This window comes from Gossypium hirsutum, chromosome A13, assembly GCF_007990345.1.
Source record: "Gossypium hirsutum isolate 1008001.06 chromosome A13, Gossypium_hirsutum_v2.1, whole genome shotgun sequence".
Classification (NCBI taxonomy): domain Eukaryota; kingdom Viridiplantae; phylum Streptophyta; class Magnoliopsida; order Malvales; family Malvaceae; genus Gossypium; species Gossypium hirsutum.
In genome coordinates, this window is record NC_053436.1 from 106,028,861 (window position 1) to 106,043,482 (window position 14,622).

The 14,622-nt window shown below is 36.7% G+C and overlaps 1 protein-coding gene and 1 long non-coding RNA gene across 2 annotated transcripts; one reads left to right on the plus strand and one right to left on the minus strand.

Moving 5' to 3' along the window:
* Positions 1-1,980: 1,980 nt before the first annotated feature.
* Positions 1,981-14,562, plus strand: LOC107893432 (formin-like protein 13). The gene is made up of 19 exons (XM_016818414.2): positions 1,981-2,602; positions 2,719-2,808; positions 3,145-3,845; positions 4,071-4,289; positions 4,364-5,772; positions 5,861-5,984; positions 6,409-6,480; positions 11,934-12,032; positions 12,194-12,235; positions 12,425-12,505; positions 12,597-12,647; positions 12,747-12,828; positions 12,928-13,022; positions 13,189-13,260; positions 13,347-13,463; positions 13,541-13,609; positions 13,704-13,770; positions 13,867-14,193; positions 14,312-14,562. The coding sequence occupies exons 2-18, from the start codon at positions 2,736-2,738 to the stop codon at positions 14,034-14,036; spliced, it is 3,543 nt and encodes a 1,180-aa protein (XP_016673903.2). The 5' UTR covers positions 1,981-2,602; positions 2,719-2,735; the 3' UTR covers positions 14,037-14,193; positions 14,312-14,562.
* On the minus strand, positions 9,528-11,228 carry LOC121212560 (uncharacterized). The gene is made up of 2 exons (XR_005907863.1): positions 10,271-11,228; positions 9,528-9,963 (listed from the first exon to the last, which is right to left on the minus strand). It is a non-coding gene; the product is annotated as an uncharacterized lncRNA (long non-coding RNA).
* Positions 14,563-14,622: the final 60 nt, after the last annotated feature.

Here is a 14,622-nt window from a genome sequence, read left to right on the forward strand (position 1 = left end):
ATTTAGTTAGCTTAAAATAATTAGCTCATTTTAATTTGTCAAATCAATACATAATTAAATAAAGTTTTTAATGTGTCTTAGTTTAGGACATGAATTTAATATGTCAAGTTTAAGACAAATTAATTAGCTGCTGCTATTTATTTGTCTAAACCGAATTTAATGGTTGTCCTAGCATTAAAACGTGGGTCATAAATATGTCTTAGTTTAGACATGTTATTAATGTGTTTTGTGATTAAAACCATGAATTTAAATTGTCTCACATTTACTGCAGGTTTAACGTGTCGAATTTAATGTGTTTAACATGAATTAATTTGCTTCATTAAATTGGTTTTAGGCACATGAATGAATCAACATTAAAGAAGCCGAATTCAATGAGTGTTGGAGCTTGGGACGGATTTAATGAGCTGTTGGTTTAATGTCTTGATTGAATTTAATCCATGTTGCTACTTTGTCCAGCCGAATGTATGGTGCATGATTGCTGGCCGAATTAATGAGATGTTTGGGCAAGCATGGAGCGCATTTAAGAAGCATGCCCAAGCTCCAACACTCATTGAATTCGGCTTCTTTAATGCTGATTCATTCATGTGCCTAAAACCAATTTAATGAAGCAAATTAATTCATGTTAAACACATTAAATTCAGCACATTAAACCTGCAGCAAAGTTGAGACAATTTAAATTCATGGTTTTAATCACAAAACACATTAATAACATGTCTAAACTAGAACATATTTATGACCCACGTTTTAATGCTAGGACAACCATTAAATTTGGTTTAGACAAATAAATATCAGCAGCTAATTAATTTGTCTTAAACTTGACATATTAAATTCATGTCCTAAACTAAGACACGTTAAAAACTTTATTTAATTATGTATTGATTTGACAAATTAAAATGAGCTAATTATTTTAGCTAACTAAATAAACTAACTTAATTATTTAAGCAAATTAAAATGCATGAAATTAAATAATTTCAAATCGAGCTCAATGAGCTTGCGTTAAAACGAAATTAAATCGGTAACAAGCTGAATTGAGCTGGACGGAGCTCGGGGAGCTGGAAATGAGCTATTAGCTTGCCAACAGTGCAATGCTCGGCTTGGTAAGCTTGACCAAAGTAGTTCGCGGGGCGGTTCGTATCATTAAATGTATCATCCAAAATCATATCGGTTTAATGGTGTAAAAGTTCCTCAATTTAAAAAAAAAAAATCAAAGTCTCTCTCAATTTTTTTATCCAATTCAACTGATGTTATTTAGATTGGAACGGTGATTGAACCATTCAAGTCACCGTTAGTTCATCAGTTTGATCGGTTCAATCAGTTTAATTAAAAAATTATAAAAATTCAAAAACTAAATTCAATCGGTTCATACCAATTCCTGATCCAACTGGTTCAAAGCACCCTTCACATCAAGATTCGACCATTCTTGATCGAACCGATTCAATCTAATTCAAACAATATTGCCTTTGATAATTTTGACTAGAGTAACACTTTGATCAAAGTTGACCATTAAAAACTAACAACAATACCGATAGGACGGCATCATGTCAGCCAATAAATGCTAACATGACGACCCATGTTAATAAAAATATATATTTTTTAAAAATAATTTCGAAATGAATATGAGCAAACGCAACATCCACCCATAATTATATCAGTTGTTAATTTTTAATTGTTAACATGGTTAAAATTATTAATTGGACTAAATTGAATGAAAAACGAGAGATTAATTAATTTTTTTCGAAATATTTTTTTATCTAAAAAAGAAAAAAATTTCTTTCGCAATTCACATTTATATCCTAAAGCCTAAAATGATGACGTGTTTTCTGCATGACTTGTTCTCAGCACTGAATTTCCGAAGGCAGAGTGTAAGCATTTTTGTCTCCCACATGATAATGGAAAGATAAATCGTGATGATGACGCTAAGCGGTTTCACAGATATCAAACCATCGACAGCATGCCAACACTTGAATCCCTGTGCAACCTAATCATGGAAGAGAGAACGATTAGAATAATTGATAAAAAAATAAAATCCTCCTATCAAGATTTCTGATACGTTGATGGACTAAAAGATTGGTCTTCTCTCCTCCATTAAGTATTCTAAACAAAGATGGATTCCGGCAATGGTGTTTATGGAGTTTAAAGCTTTTAGAAGTTCATGAACTAATACATGATCCTCAATAGCATAAGCCATTAGCCCATTACAGTATTTCCAACAGCAGAGCTCCTTCAATTCAAAGCATTGATGGCTATATGAATGAAGGTCATTTGTTCTTCCACCTACATCCTCTAAGCATACATTGATGGAAGTGAAAAGGGAAAGTGAAGAATTTATAAAGGGTGAAACTTGCCTTTTCGGGCTTTTGCCCAAAATCCCAAATTCCAATGATGTTGTTTACATAATAATCGGTTCATATAACTAAATAAAAAACTTAAAAATACATCGTAAAAAAAGGATAAAATGTGTAGTAGTAGATGTCGGGGAGAGATGGTGCCCACGTCATTAAAGGGTGACATAATAGCTTCTCTCTTACTTGTCAGCTGCAAAGTTGAAGCCTTGATTGAATTTACAATGCCCTTTCAACGAACTCCTTATTTCAAGGACAAGGTCTGGTTTTTTTTTTTTTTGGTTTTGTTTTCTTCTTTTGTCTTTGTTTTGTATTGTTTTTTTCTTTTAGCTGTTTTTCGAGTCTGATTTTTGTTCTTGTGCTTCAACTTTCAAAGAATTCTGGGGCAAAGGCATGGGTTTGTTTCGTAAACTCTTTTACAAGAAGCCACCTGATGGCCTTCTGGAGATCTGTGAACGTGTCCATGGTGTGTTTTCTCCTCTTCCCTTTGTTTCATTTCATGTTCTTTCCTCTTTATATATATAATTGGGATTATGGATTGCTAAAAATAGAAATTCAATGTATATATTTGATTCTGGAAAAATTGGTCACTCAGGAAATGATTAGTATTTAGGTGATTAGATATGAATTTTGAAAAGATTGCTGCTTTTTAGATTCTGGGTTCTGTTTGGTTGGTTAGAAAATTTGGGAACAAAATTGGAAGTTTGCATTTTGAATTCTCTGTTTAAAGTGTAAGAGCATATAGGGTAATTTTATGACTTGAAATAGTAGCTGACAAAATGTGTGCTATGGTGGCAAATAGTTTTTGATTGCTGCTTCACTATTGATGCTTGGGAAGAAGAAAACTACACAGTCCATGTAAACGGAATAGTTAATAATCTTCATGGTCATTTCCCGGACGCTTCATTCTTGGTCTTTAATTTCCGCGAAGGAGAAAGCAAAAGCTATATGGCCGAATTACTATCCGAGTACGATATGACAATAATGGATTACCCTTGTCAGTATGAAGGGTGTCCATTAATCGCAATGGAGGTGCTCCACCATTTCTTGAGATCATGCGAAAGTTGGCTTTCACTTGATCAGAACAATTTGTTACTAATGCATTGCGAGCGGGGTGGTTGGCCGGTTTTGGCTTTCATGTTGGCTGCATTGCTTATATATAGGAAGCAGTATAGCGGAGAGCAGAAGACATTGGACATGATATACAAGCAAGCTCCGAGTGAGCGTTTGCAGTTGCTGTCATCCCTGAATCCAGTGCCTTCACAATTGAGGTATCTGCAGTATGTCTCGAGGAGGAATGTAGCTGCTGCGTGGCCTCCATTGGACCGAGCTCTAACCTTGGATTGTGTAATTCTTAGACAAATTCCAAATGTTGATGGAGAGGGAGGTTGCCGCCCGGTATTTAGAATATATGGACAGGATCCTTTTCTTGTTGCTGATAAAGTTCCAAAACTTTTGTACTCAACCCCCAAAAGAAGCAAATATGTCCGGTATTATAAGCAGGTAATATCATGGCCTTGCTCTTGAAATTCAACTTGGGGAGTTATGCTCTAATATCATGAAAAGTCATTATTCTTTTTAAATAAATCTACTTAATATGTATGGACTCATGTCAACGTGTTGTTTTATATGCTTGCTCATATTGTCACATCTTCTTTCGTATGTGCCTGTTGTTGGATTCTACTCCAGAGTAAGTGATTGCTTAACATCTTACTATTTTTTTTGCAGAAAGAGTGTGCGCTTGTTAAAATTGACATAAATTGCCATGTTCAAGGTGATATTGTGGTTGAGTGTATCAACTTGAGTGAGAAGGAAAGAGAGAAGATGATATTCAGGGTTGTGTTTAACTCAGCTTTTATTAGATCAAACATTTTGATGCTCAATCGTGATGAAATTGATGTGTTGTGGGATGCTAAGGATCAGTTTGCAAAAGAATTTAGAGCTGAGGTATCTATATCATTTGCTTGCAATTTTTTTCTTCCTTTTTTTTGCCCTAATAAAAGGTTACCTTGTTGGTGAAGATACTTTTCTCGGAAATGGATGCTGCTGCTTCCATTACTTCCATGGATAATTTTTGCTTTGAAGAGAAAGAAGGACTTCCTATAGAAGCATTTGCCAAAGTTCAAGAAATGTTTAGTAATGTTGACTGGTTGGATCCCAGGTCAGATGCTGCATATAATATACTTCAACAAATGGGTGCATCAGCCCAAGAAAAGTCCGACAGTGAGCGGAATAGCAGTGTTGACAGCCCTCGGTTTGGGAGATTAAGTCCTAGAAAGCTTTCGGATGAAAAAAAACTGTCATCATTACCAGGTAGCCCGAGGAGTCCGACAACTATGGGTCTGAAGACTCTGGTTTCAGCACCCTCAGAAAAGTCATCTCTTGATTCTGAAGCACGTGAGGAGGCTGAGCCCCAGGACTCTCAAATTGCACCATCCAGTCAGCCTGATGCCCCACAGTCTGCGGAGATAGCCAAAAATCAGCCTTCAGAGGTTTCCACTTCTATGTCCTCTCCAGCTTCGGCAGCAACTTCAACCGTGACAGCTCCTTTAGCACTGGCTGGCAAGGAGGACCAAGTGATCCCTACTGCCAAATCTCCACTTTCTAAAACATCACCTGCCAAGGAGGACCCTGAGGTTAGAGTGATCTCTCCCGCTACATCTCCACCTCCAACCCCACATGTTCAAGAGAATCAAACTATCAGCGACATACCTACAGAAGCATCGGCATCTTTGGAGGAAAGTTTAGCTCAGAGAGCAACAACTCCAGCAGCACGAACACCTTCTCCTGCATCTCCCTTGAGTAAAACTGAAGTTGGTAAAGATGGACCTCCTGCAGTTCCTCCTCCAGCACCGGTTATAGCTGAGTCTCCTGTTGCTACCCCTTCACCTCCTCAAGTTTCACCTTTTAAGGAAGATGTAGCTTCTACGGCTGCTCCTCCTCCTCATCCATCACCTCCTCTTCATTCCAAGCAAGAAGCAAGTCCAGCTGCTTCATCATTAGTACCCCCAACCCCGCCGCCACCACCACCGACCCCAACTGATGTCTCATCAGCAAACCCAGCAGCACCCCCACTCTCACCCTCACCCTCACCCTCAACTGGTTCATCATCAGCACCCCCACCCCCACCACCGCCACCAACTACTGGTTCATCATCAGCACCCCCACCCCCACCACCCCCACTCACAACTGGTTCATCATCAGCACCCCCGCCACCCCCTGCTCCTTTTGGTAAGAAGACAGGTGGTGGACCTTCAGCTCCTGCACCACCACCTTTGCTTTCTTCTGCAAATTCAAAGAACAAACTTCTTTCACGTTCTGGTAATTCAAAGAATGACAAGAAACTAAAGCCACTGCATTGGCTGAAGTTATCCAGAGCTGTGCAGGGAAGCCTATGGGCTGAAGCACAAAAAACGGGTGAAGCTTCCAAGTATGTGCCGCTCTGCTAAGTTTGGATTTTTCTTTTGAAATTTGCGGTGTCCTTTTAAGTCTTATGGAGCAGTTAACACTCTTTGTAGGACTCCTGAGATTGACATATCAGAGCTAGAGAATCTATTCTCAGCAGCTGCTCCTAATACAGATCGTGGTAATAAACAAGGTTCACGTACAGCAAAAGGACCAAAAACTGAAATAGTGCAACTGGTAATGCATTTTCTAAAAAGGTTCATTTTCTTCTTTCATAGATGTTACCATCCATCTGTAGTTATAACTTTACATACTAAGCAGTTTAACTTTTGTATAAATTTATCCTTTATTAAATATTAAGTGCAGTTTTTATCCACCTGTTTGTCATTGCTTATTTGCTTCATTGCCATAGAAAATAAAAAGCATTTTAATACTGCTCCAAATTGGAAACTTGGTGCAGATAAGCAATGATAGATACTCATACATGAATTGGAAACTTGGTATGGTGCAGATAAGAAATGCTTTCAGTCTGATTCATGCTCACACATGAACGAAGACTTTATAGTTTATACCATCAGCTGTTTGATGATGATTGCCATATCATGAACCTAATCGTTATATATAGAGTATGCTTTTTTTTAGTACTTGTTCCTTCTTGCAGATTGACCACAGACGTGCATATAATTGTGAAATCATGCTTTCAAAAGTGAAAGTGCCCTTGCCTGAGTTAATGGTAGGTTGAATGGTATTATTTACAGCATGCAATTATTTACTTACCTAAAATTGTTGCTCTAAAACCTTATGTTTGGATAGTTTTAATCCTAAAATCAACTGCAAACTCATATCCTAGCAGTAGAGTGATTTTTCCATATTACCGATTTGTTGCTTATTCATCTTAACACCTCTTTCTCTTTATTTTTAACAAATGTACATGTAAGAACTCTGGCCTTCATACTGTCCAATGTTTTAGATTGTTTCAAATGTCACTAAGTTCTGATGGACAGTGAAAAGCTTAGCTCATATGATCCTTAAGGAGAAAAGCGTGCTGTAATTTCAGGATACCAAGGGAACTGCTGTTATATTAGTGTAGGATGTACTCAAACAATATGGATATTCATATTAGTCTTTAATAATATGGGTGTCCACTCAATAAGCTTAAATATCAAATTGCACGCACAAATGCATCTTACCAAAAAGGAAATGGTTGTGCTGTGTGGATATGGTTAATGATGAAATTAGAGATGAATACTCTAATGTATTGAGGAAAAAACTCTCTCAAAGTATATATTTCTTATAAATGTGTACAACTATATATACATGTAGGATTTAACAACTAAGGAAATAATATCTCTTAATTAGAATCTCTAAAAATATCAGTTGTAATCTCTAAATATACTATTTAATAATATCAAATAATCAAATTAACTCAACACTTCTCCTCAAGTTGGTGCATAGATGTCTCGCATGCCTAACTTGCAAAGAAGATTATGATAAGTCTTATAGTTGAGCCCTTTAGTAAAAACATCAACCAACTGTTTTTCGGATGCTAGGTAAGATAGACTTAAGACACCATTAGCTACTTTTTCCTTGATAAAATGACGATCTATTTCGATGTGTTTGGTTCTATCGTGCTGTACTTGATTTTGAGCTATGCTCATGGCCATCTTGTTGTCATAGTACAAAGTTGATCCATTTTCATTCAAAAACTTCAGCTCTTCTAATACTCAGCCTCTGCACTTGATCGAGCCACAATACTTTGTTGCTTGCTCCTCCAAGTGACTAAGTTTCCTCCCTCAATAGTACAATAACCCATTATAGACATTCTGTCATCAAGAGAGCCAGCCCAATCTGCATCTGTAAATACTTCTATCTTGAGATGACTATTTTTTTAGAAGAGAATACCTTTACTCAATTTAGACTTCAAATAGCACAACATTCACAATACTGCCTGCATATGAGCTTTGAGAGGATCATGCATAAACTGGCTTACCAAACTAACAGCATAGGCTATATCAGGTCGACTATGAGCGAGATAAATTAAACGTCCGACAAGTTTCTGATATCTCCCTTTATCCATCATTTCACCTATTCCTGCTTGTAACTTGTGATTACTCTCACTAGGTGATTCTGCTGGTTTGCAACCTAACATGCCAATATCTATCAAAAGATATAAGACATATTTTCTTTGGGAAATAAAAATTCTCTCTTTCAATCTGGTCACTTCTATTTCGAGGAAATATTGTAACTTTCCCAAATCTTTGATTTTGAATTCTTAAGCCAATTGTTTTTAAGCCGACCCATTTTTTCCTAGTCATCTCCTGCCATAATTATGTCATCAACATAAACTATAAGGAGAGTAGTCTTACCCTTGAGATGTTTTATAAAGAGGGTATGATCAATATTACTTTGTAGATAGCCAAACGACACCAGAGTCTTACTAAATCTATCAAACTAGGCTCTGGGAGATTGCTTTAGTCCATATAAGTTCTTTTTCAATTTGCATACTTTCCCTTAAGTATCTTTATCCTCGAATCCTAGAGGAACTTTCATATACACTTTTTCTTTCAGGTCTCCATGTATTGACGCACATGATAAAAGGACCCTAATGTGTTCAATTTAGCAACTGGAGCAAATGTTTCTTAATAATCCACTCCATATGTCTAACTGAATCCTTGCTCTACTAATCTGGCTTTGAGTCTTTCAATTGAACCATTAGCCTTATACTTGATAGTGAACGCCCATTTACAACTAACCAATTTCTGCCCATCAGGAGGATTAACTAGTTCCCACGCCTCATTTTTTGCTAAAGCCCTCATTTCTTCAATCATAGCCTTCTTCCATCTTGGATCAATAATAGCCTCTCTCCAATACTGTGGAATAGATATAGAGAACAAAGACAAAGCAAAAGCTCTATAAGATGGGGATAAGGAATCATAAGAGACAAAGTCAGAGATAGGATATAAAGTGCAAGTTCTAACACCTTTTCGTTGGGGAATCAGTAGCAACTTGAGGTAAAGAAGACTCACCTGATAGTGAAGAGTCAAGGCATAAAGTAGATTGTATGATGGTATCTTATTTCTTGCATTTTCTAGTGTATGTCCGTAGATCAAGCCTATCTAACAACCGTCCACTAGTCTTCTCTTGAACCAAATTCTTAGCTAGAACTAAATTCTCACTAGAAAGAGTAACAGAACAAGGTGTCATCTCTTCATTTTCAATAACCTCCCTCTGAAGAGATGATTGTGATGAAGAAAAGTAGGATTCATCCTCACAAAATGTTACATCCATACTTACATAATACTTTCTAGGTTGCGGATGATAACATTTGTAATTCTGTTATATGGAAGAGTATTCAATGAAAACACATTTGACTGTGTAAGGATCCAGCTTTCTTCCATGTCGAAGATGAACGAAGCAAACATAACCAAAGACCTTTGGTAAAATTGGGTAATCCATCTTGCCCTGTAAAGTTTCTATAGGGCTTTTAAAATCAATGACCCGAAAAGGGATATGATTAATGAGATAAGCCGCAACCAAAATTGCATCTCCCCAATAAGGCTTTGGGAGATTCATAGTGAACATAAGTGATCTAGCAGCCTCCAAAAGATGCCGATTTATTCTTTCAACAACACCATTTTAAGCACTTGTACCTAGACAATTGGTCTGATGCAAAATCCCATATGATTCCAAATAATCATTAAAGTTATACTCGGTTCCATTATCAATTCGCAAAATTTTAACCTTAGCATCCAACTGTTAGTAATCAATTTATGAAAAGAATGAAAACACAAAAAAGCATCACTTTTGGATTTTAATAAAATATCTATGTCATCCAAGTGCAACAGTCAATAAAAGTAACAAACCAACTATTACCAGATAAAAAAGTAATGCGAGTAGTGCCCCAAACATCCGAATGAATAATCTCAAAAGGAACAGTACTTCTATTATTATGGAAATGATAATTATTTCTTATATACTTAGCAAACTCAAGGGCATCACAAACTAAAGAGTTTAACTGAGTTCTTGAAAACAAATTAGGAAGCATCTTGGCAAGAACAATAAATGATGGATCTCCTAACCGCCTCCACTAAATTATCTTCTGGTTGACATCTTTATTGTCTCCAAATAATGCTTGAGATATACTAGGCTATCGATTTAGAAGATATAAGCCATCACACAATCTACCATTGCCAACCGTTTTCCCTGTCTGGAGGTCCTGAAAGACATAGTGATCAGAAAGAATTCAAGTTTACAATTGAAGGCTTTAATGATAGTACTAACAGATAAAAAGTTAATCAAAAATTTAGGGACATGGAGGACAGAGTACAAAGTGATATTGGGAGTACAAACAATAGAACATGTTCCAGAGATGAAGGTAAGGGAGCCATCAGCTAATCGCATACTATCTTTAGATGGACAAGTAGTATAGTTAAATAAGCTTTTGTTTGATCCTCTCATATGTCTGTTCGCATTGGAATCAATAATCCAAAAATCAGAAGTAGATGGAGCAGTTAAAACAGTACCTAAGTTCAAATGATTAAACTTGGCAATCGAGGTAGAGTCCAATTGAGACAAGAAGCGTCGAAGATGTTAAATCTCGTCCGAGGTAAAACTTTCAACATAAGTGGACTTATTCTCTATTGTCACAGAGTATAACAAATTTGCCAGAGGCCGAGATAACAAATTTGCCTAAGGTCGAGAATTACCCCCTCATTTTCCACGACCACGAATGGGACGACCATGCAACTTCCAGCACGAATCTTTAGTGTGCCGAGGCTTACCACAGTAGTCACACGTCAAGTGATCCTTGGTAGACTTACCACCCGATGGACCATCCTGGTTAGCAATAAGGCCAGCATTCTTTAAAGGTGGATTATAGAGCATAACACCACGACAACTCTCCTTCTGTTGTACATAGGAGTATGACATATAAAGAGAAGGGAACGGTGTCTTGCCAAGAACTTGAACCCGAATCTGATCATACTTAGTATTCAACTCAGCCAAGAAATCAAAAGCATATTCTTTTTCCACCATCTTTTGAAATTTTTCGGCATCTTGGCACAATTCACTTGAAAATCTTGATAATAATCAAGTTCCTGCCACAACTCACTTAATTCAGCAAAATATTGAGAAATTGTTAGCTCTCCTTATTTTGTACCATGGACCTTATTACGAATCTCAAAAATTTATGCATCATTCCCAACAAGAGAGTAGGTAAGAGCAGTAGCATTTTAAATCTTTTCCGCAATATCAAGCAACAAATAGGTTTTGGAAATATGGGGTTGCATAGAGTTGATAAGTCATGCCATAATAAGAGAGTTAGTTGAATCCCACTGACTAAAGGTTAAATCAGTGAGTTCAAATTTCGACAATTTACCAGTGAGGTACCCTTGCAAGCCACGAGCCTTGATAAACAACAAGTAGGACCTTGACCAAGCAAAGTAAGTATATCCATCAAGCTGCACAGGTCTAATTTGCAATAAGGGATTATCGGTTAGAATCACGAGTTTCTCGTCTGTAGACATAATGCTGGGAAAAAAACAACTAACCCCCAAAAAAAAATCTGCTTGCACAATTAGAACAAAAATACCAAAAAAAAACACCAAATATAGCCCACACAAAAAACTTAGCCAAAAACACACCACCATTTAGAGGAAAATGACCGAAAGAGAGAAGAGAGCACACGTTGGCAGCAGGTGGAATCCACGCGCGGTGCATGAAACGGAGAAACAGAAGCTTGCGATGGGGGGTAGGGCCCACACGTCGGTCTTCTGGTCACCGAAGTTTGGGGTTTTGCCAGTGTGTGGATTCCAACTCCAATGGTAGGGGCGGTGAGAAGAAAAAATAAGGCTAGGGTGGAAAGAACCAAATTTGTGTTTCTAGGGTTTGTGGGAAAAAAAATTTAATCAGAAATAAATCTAAAAAATCGGATCAAAAATCTATTACCATGATGAAATTAGAGATGAATAGTCTAATATTGAGGAAAAACACTCTCTCAAAGTATATATTTCTTATACATGTAGGATTTAACAACTAAGGATACTATTTAATATCAGCTGTAATCTCTAAGGATACTATTTAATAATATCAAATAATTAAAGATTCTCAATATAAAATAGTCAGATTCTCTACAGTTAACAATATCGCCTGCTTGTTAGCTTATGCTATTTACTGAAACTGTTGCAGAGTTCGGTTCTCACCTTGGAGGAATCAGCATTAGATGTTGACCAGGTTGATAACCTCATAAAATTTTGTCCTACCAAAGAGGAGATGGAACTACTGAAGGTGAAATGAATTATTATTCAAATAATAACTTTTTAAAATTCTTCATCATATTAACATTAGACTTGATGCTCTCCAATCATATGCCTACGGTGCAGTCAAAACATCTTATACTAGTATTATCTTTTCCATGAGTTTAATTGCATTCATAACTCCTTGTTCAGGGCTACACTGGAGACAAAGATAAGTTGGGAAAATGTGAACAGGTATGTAGGATTTGATGACCTCCGTCGTGAATTATTCAATCGAGCTATGATATTTAATGACAAACTACATAACCACCATGGTTCAGCTTCCATAGCAGCTCATTGCTGAGAATGAAAGTTTTACTTACTATCTTCTTTTCGCTAATTAGCTACACTCGTATCAATATGTTTCATGGACCTCTGAAACAGTTCTTCTTGGAGCTAATGAAAGTCCCGAGAGTGGAATCCAAGCTCAGGGTATTCTCTTTTAAGATTCAGTTTCGCTCCCAGGTTTGATCCTGAACCAGTATCCAAATTGAAGAGTTGCTAAATGTTATTTGCTTATCATTGTTATTTATCTGGACTTGAAACTATCCTTTAGGTTTCTGACCTTAGGCACAGCCTCAACATTGTAAACTCTACAGCAGAGGAGGCAAGTTATACATTATTTTTGCCTGCATTCATTTTTTAAGGAACACCTTTCGCTATCCGAAGATTGATATTGCATTAATTTCGGAACTTCTTTTATCAGATCAGAAATTCTGTCAAATTGAAGAGAATAATGCAGACAATTCTTTCATTAGGAAATGCTTTGAATCAAGGAACCGCAAGGGGTGAGTTAACTATGATTTGGCTGGTAATGGAACAATGCTAATGCACTATCATACATTCATATCATCAAATATTATCCAATGTCTGTGCGATTGCTTTAGGTTCTGCTATCGGATTTAAGTTGGACAGCCTTCTTAAACTAACAGATACACGTGCACGGAACAACAAGATGACTCTCATGCATTACCTTTGTAAGGTAGGATTTCTTGTGACCGTAACAAAACCTGTTCTTTCTCGACTTTAAAGCCTATATGAAACTTGCAGTGATTTTAAAGTATGTATTTGATTTTAATCTGGTAACTAGATGTAAAAAGTCTTAACATATTGAGTTGGTCATAATAATTCTGAATAATAAATCGTAGGTGCTTGCTGATAAGCTTCCAGTTGTACTTGATTTTTCGAAAGATGTTTCGAGTTTAGAACCAGCAGCAAAGGTATGTTACTCGTTCTTAATGCAAATAGTTTTAAAATATTCAAGTTATAGCTAGCATCTTGTCGCTAACATGCGGATTTCCTTTAGATACAACTGAAATTTTTGGCAGAGGAAATGCAAGCCATAAGCAAAGGATTGGAGAAAGTTGTTCAGGAACTGTCGAGTTCCGAAAATGATGGACCTGTGTCGGATAGCTTTCGTGAGGTATTTTAAGAATATAAAACACCTACATGTACATACACATATACATATTTCTTTTTGATTGTCCTTTTGTTTTTCAGAAATTGAAAGAGTTCCTTTGTTTTGCCGAAGCCGAAGTGAGATCCCTGGCTTCATTATATTCCGGGGTGGTATGTCTCTTGCTTTGTTGCAAACAATGGCATTCTTACAAGTTACAACCATTCACCATATTAAACCGTCCTTACCTGGGTTCTATATCGACAGGGTAGAAATGTGGATGCATTGATTCTTTATTTCGGAGAAGATCCAGCTCGATGTTCCTTCGAACAAGGTATTTGATCGAAAAAGTAAAAACCTTCAACTTTTGTATCTCTCTTTGTTCACTAGCTTATGAGGCTTGGAATGTGCTTTCTTTGTGATATTGTAGTTACTTCAACTCTACTAAATTTTGTGAGGATGTTTAACAAAGCTCACGATGAGAACTGCAAGCAGCTCGAACAAGAAATGAAAAAATCGGCGGAAAACGATAAGTCGAAGATGCAGGATGAATCGAAAAACATATTACAAACTTCTATCAAAAGCAACAATGTTAAATGATTCAAACATCAGCAAAAACTGTCTTCTCTTCCCGAGAGACGGCAGGGGCAACCGAACGATGACGGTGTAGGAATTCTTGTCGAGAACCGATACATCATCAAGTGAAATGTAAATATCAAAGTGCTGCATTTCACCACAAACTCGATGCTTCTCAAAGGCAAGCCTTATACTAACTCATACCGATCCATTTTTCCGCCATTTCCCGAGTTTTGTTTACCTTAATACTAATCACTGACTTTGGTCTTTTTGTCATTTTCTTTTTGTTGTTGAAGCAGAGATGGGGAGTTAAAGTTAAACTACTCAGCTACTATAGATCAACTTGTAAACTAATCCACTCAAAGAACTAGTAAGTAGTTTTTCAAGAAAGATTCTGGGGATTGTGAATCTCATTTTTCGTTTCCCTCATCAAAAAAATTTTGTTTATTATTCTATTCTTTTTAATTTGATTTCTTATGAACTTAACAAATAATTGTAGAAACTCTATATGATTATTATCTGCCATATTTATTGATGGGGCTCTTATAAATAGCTGTATGTACAAGTGGGTTGAAACTTGTGCATTAACATATATTCAGCATTGCTTATT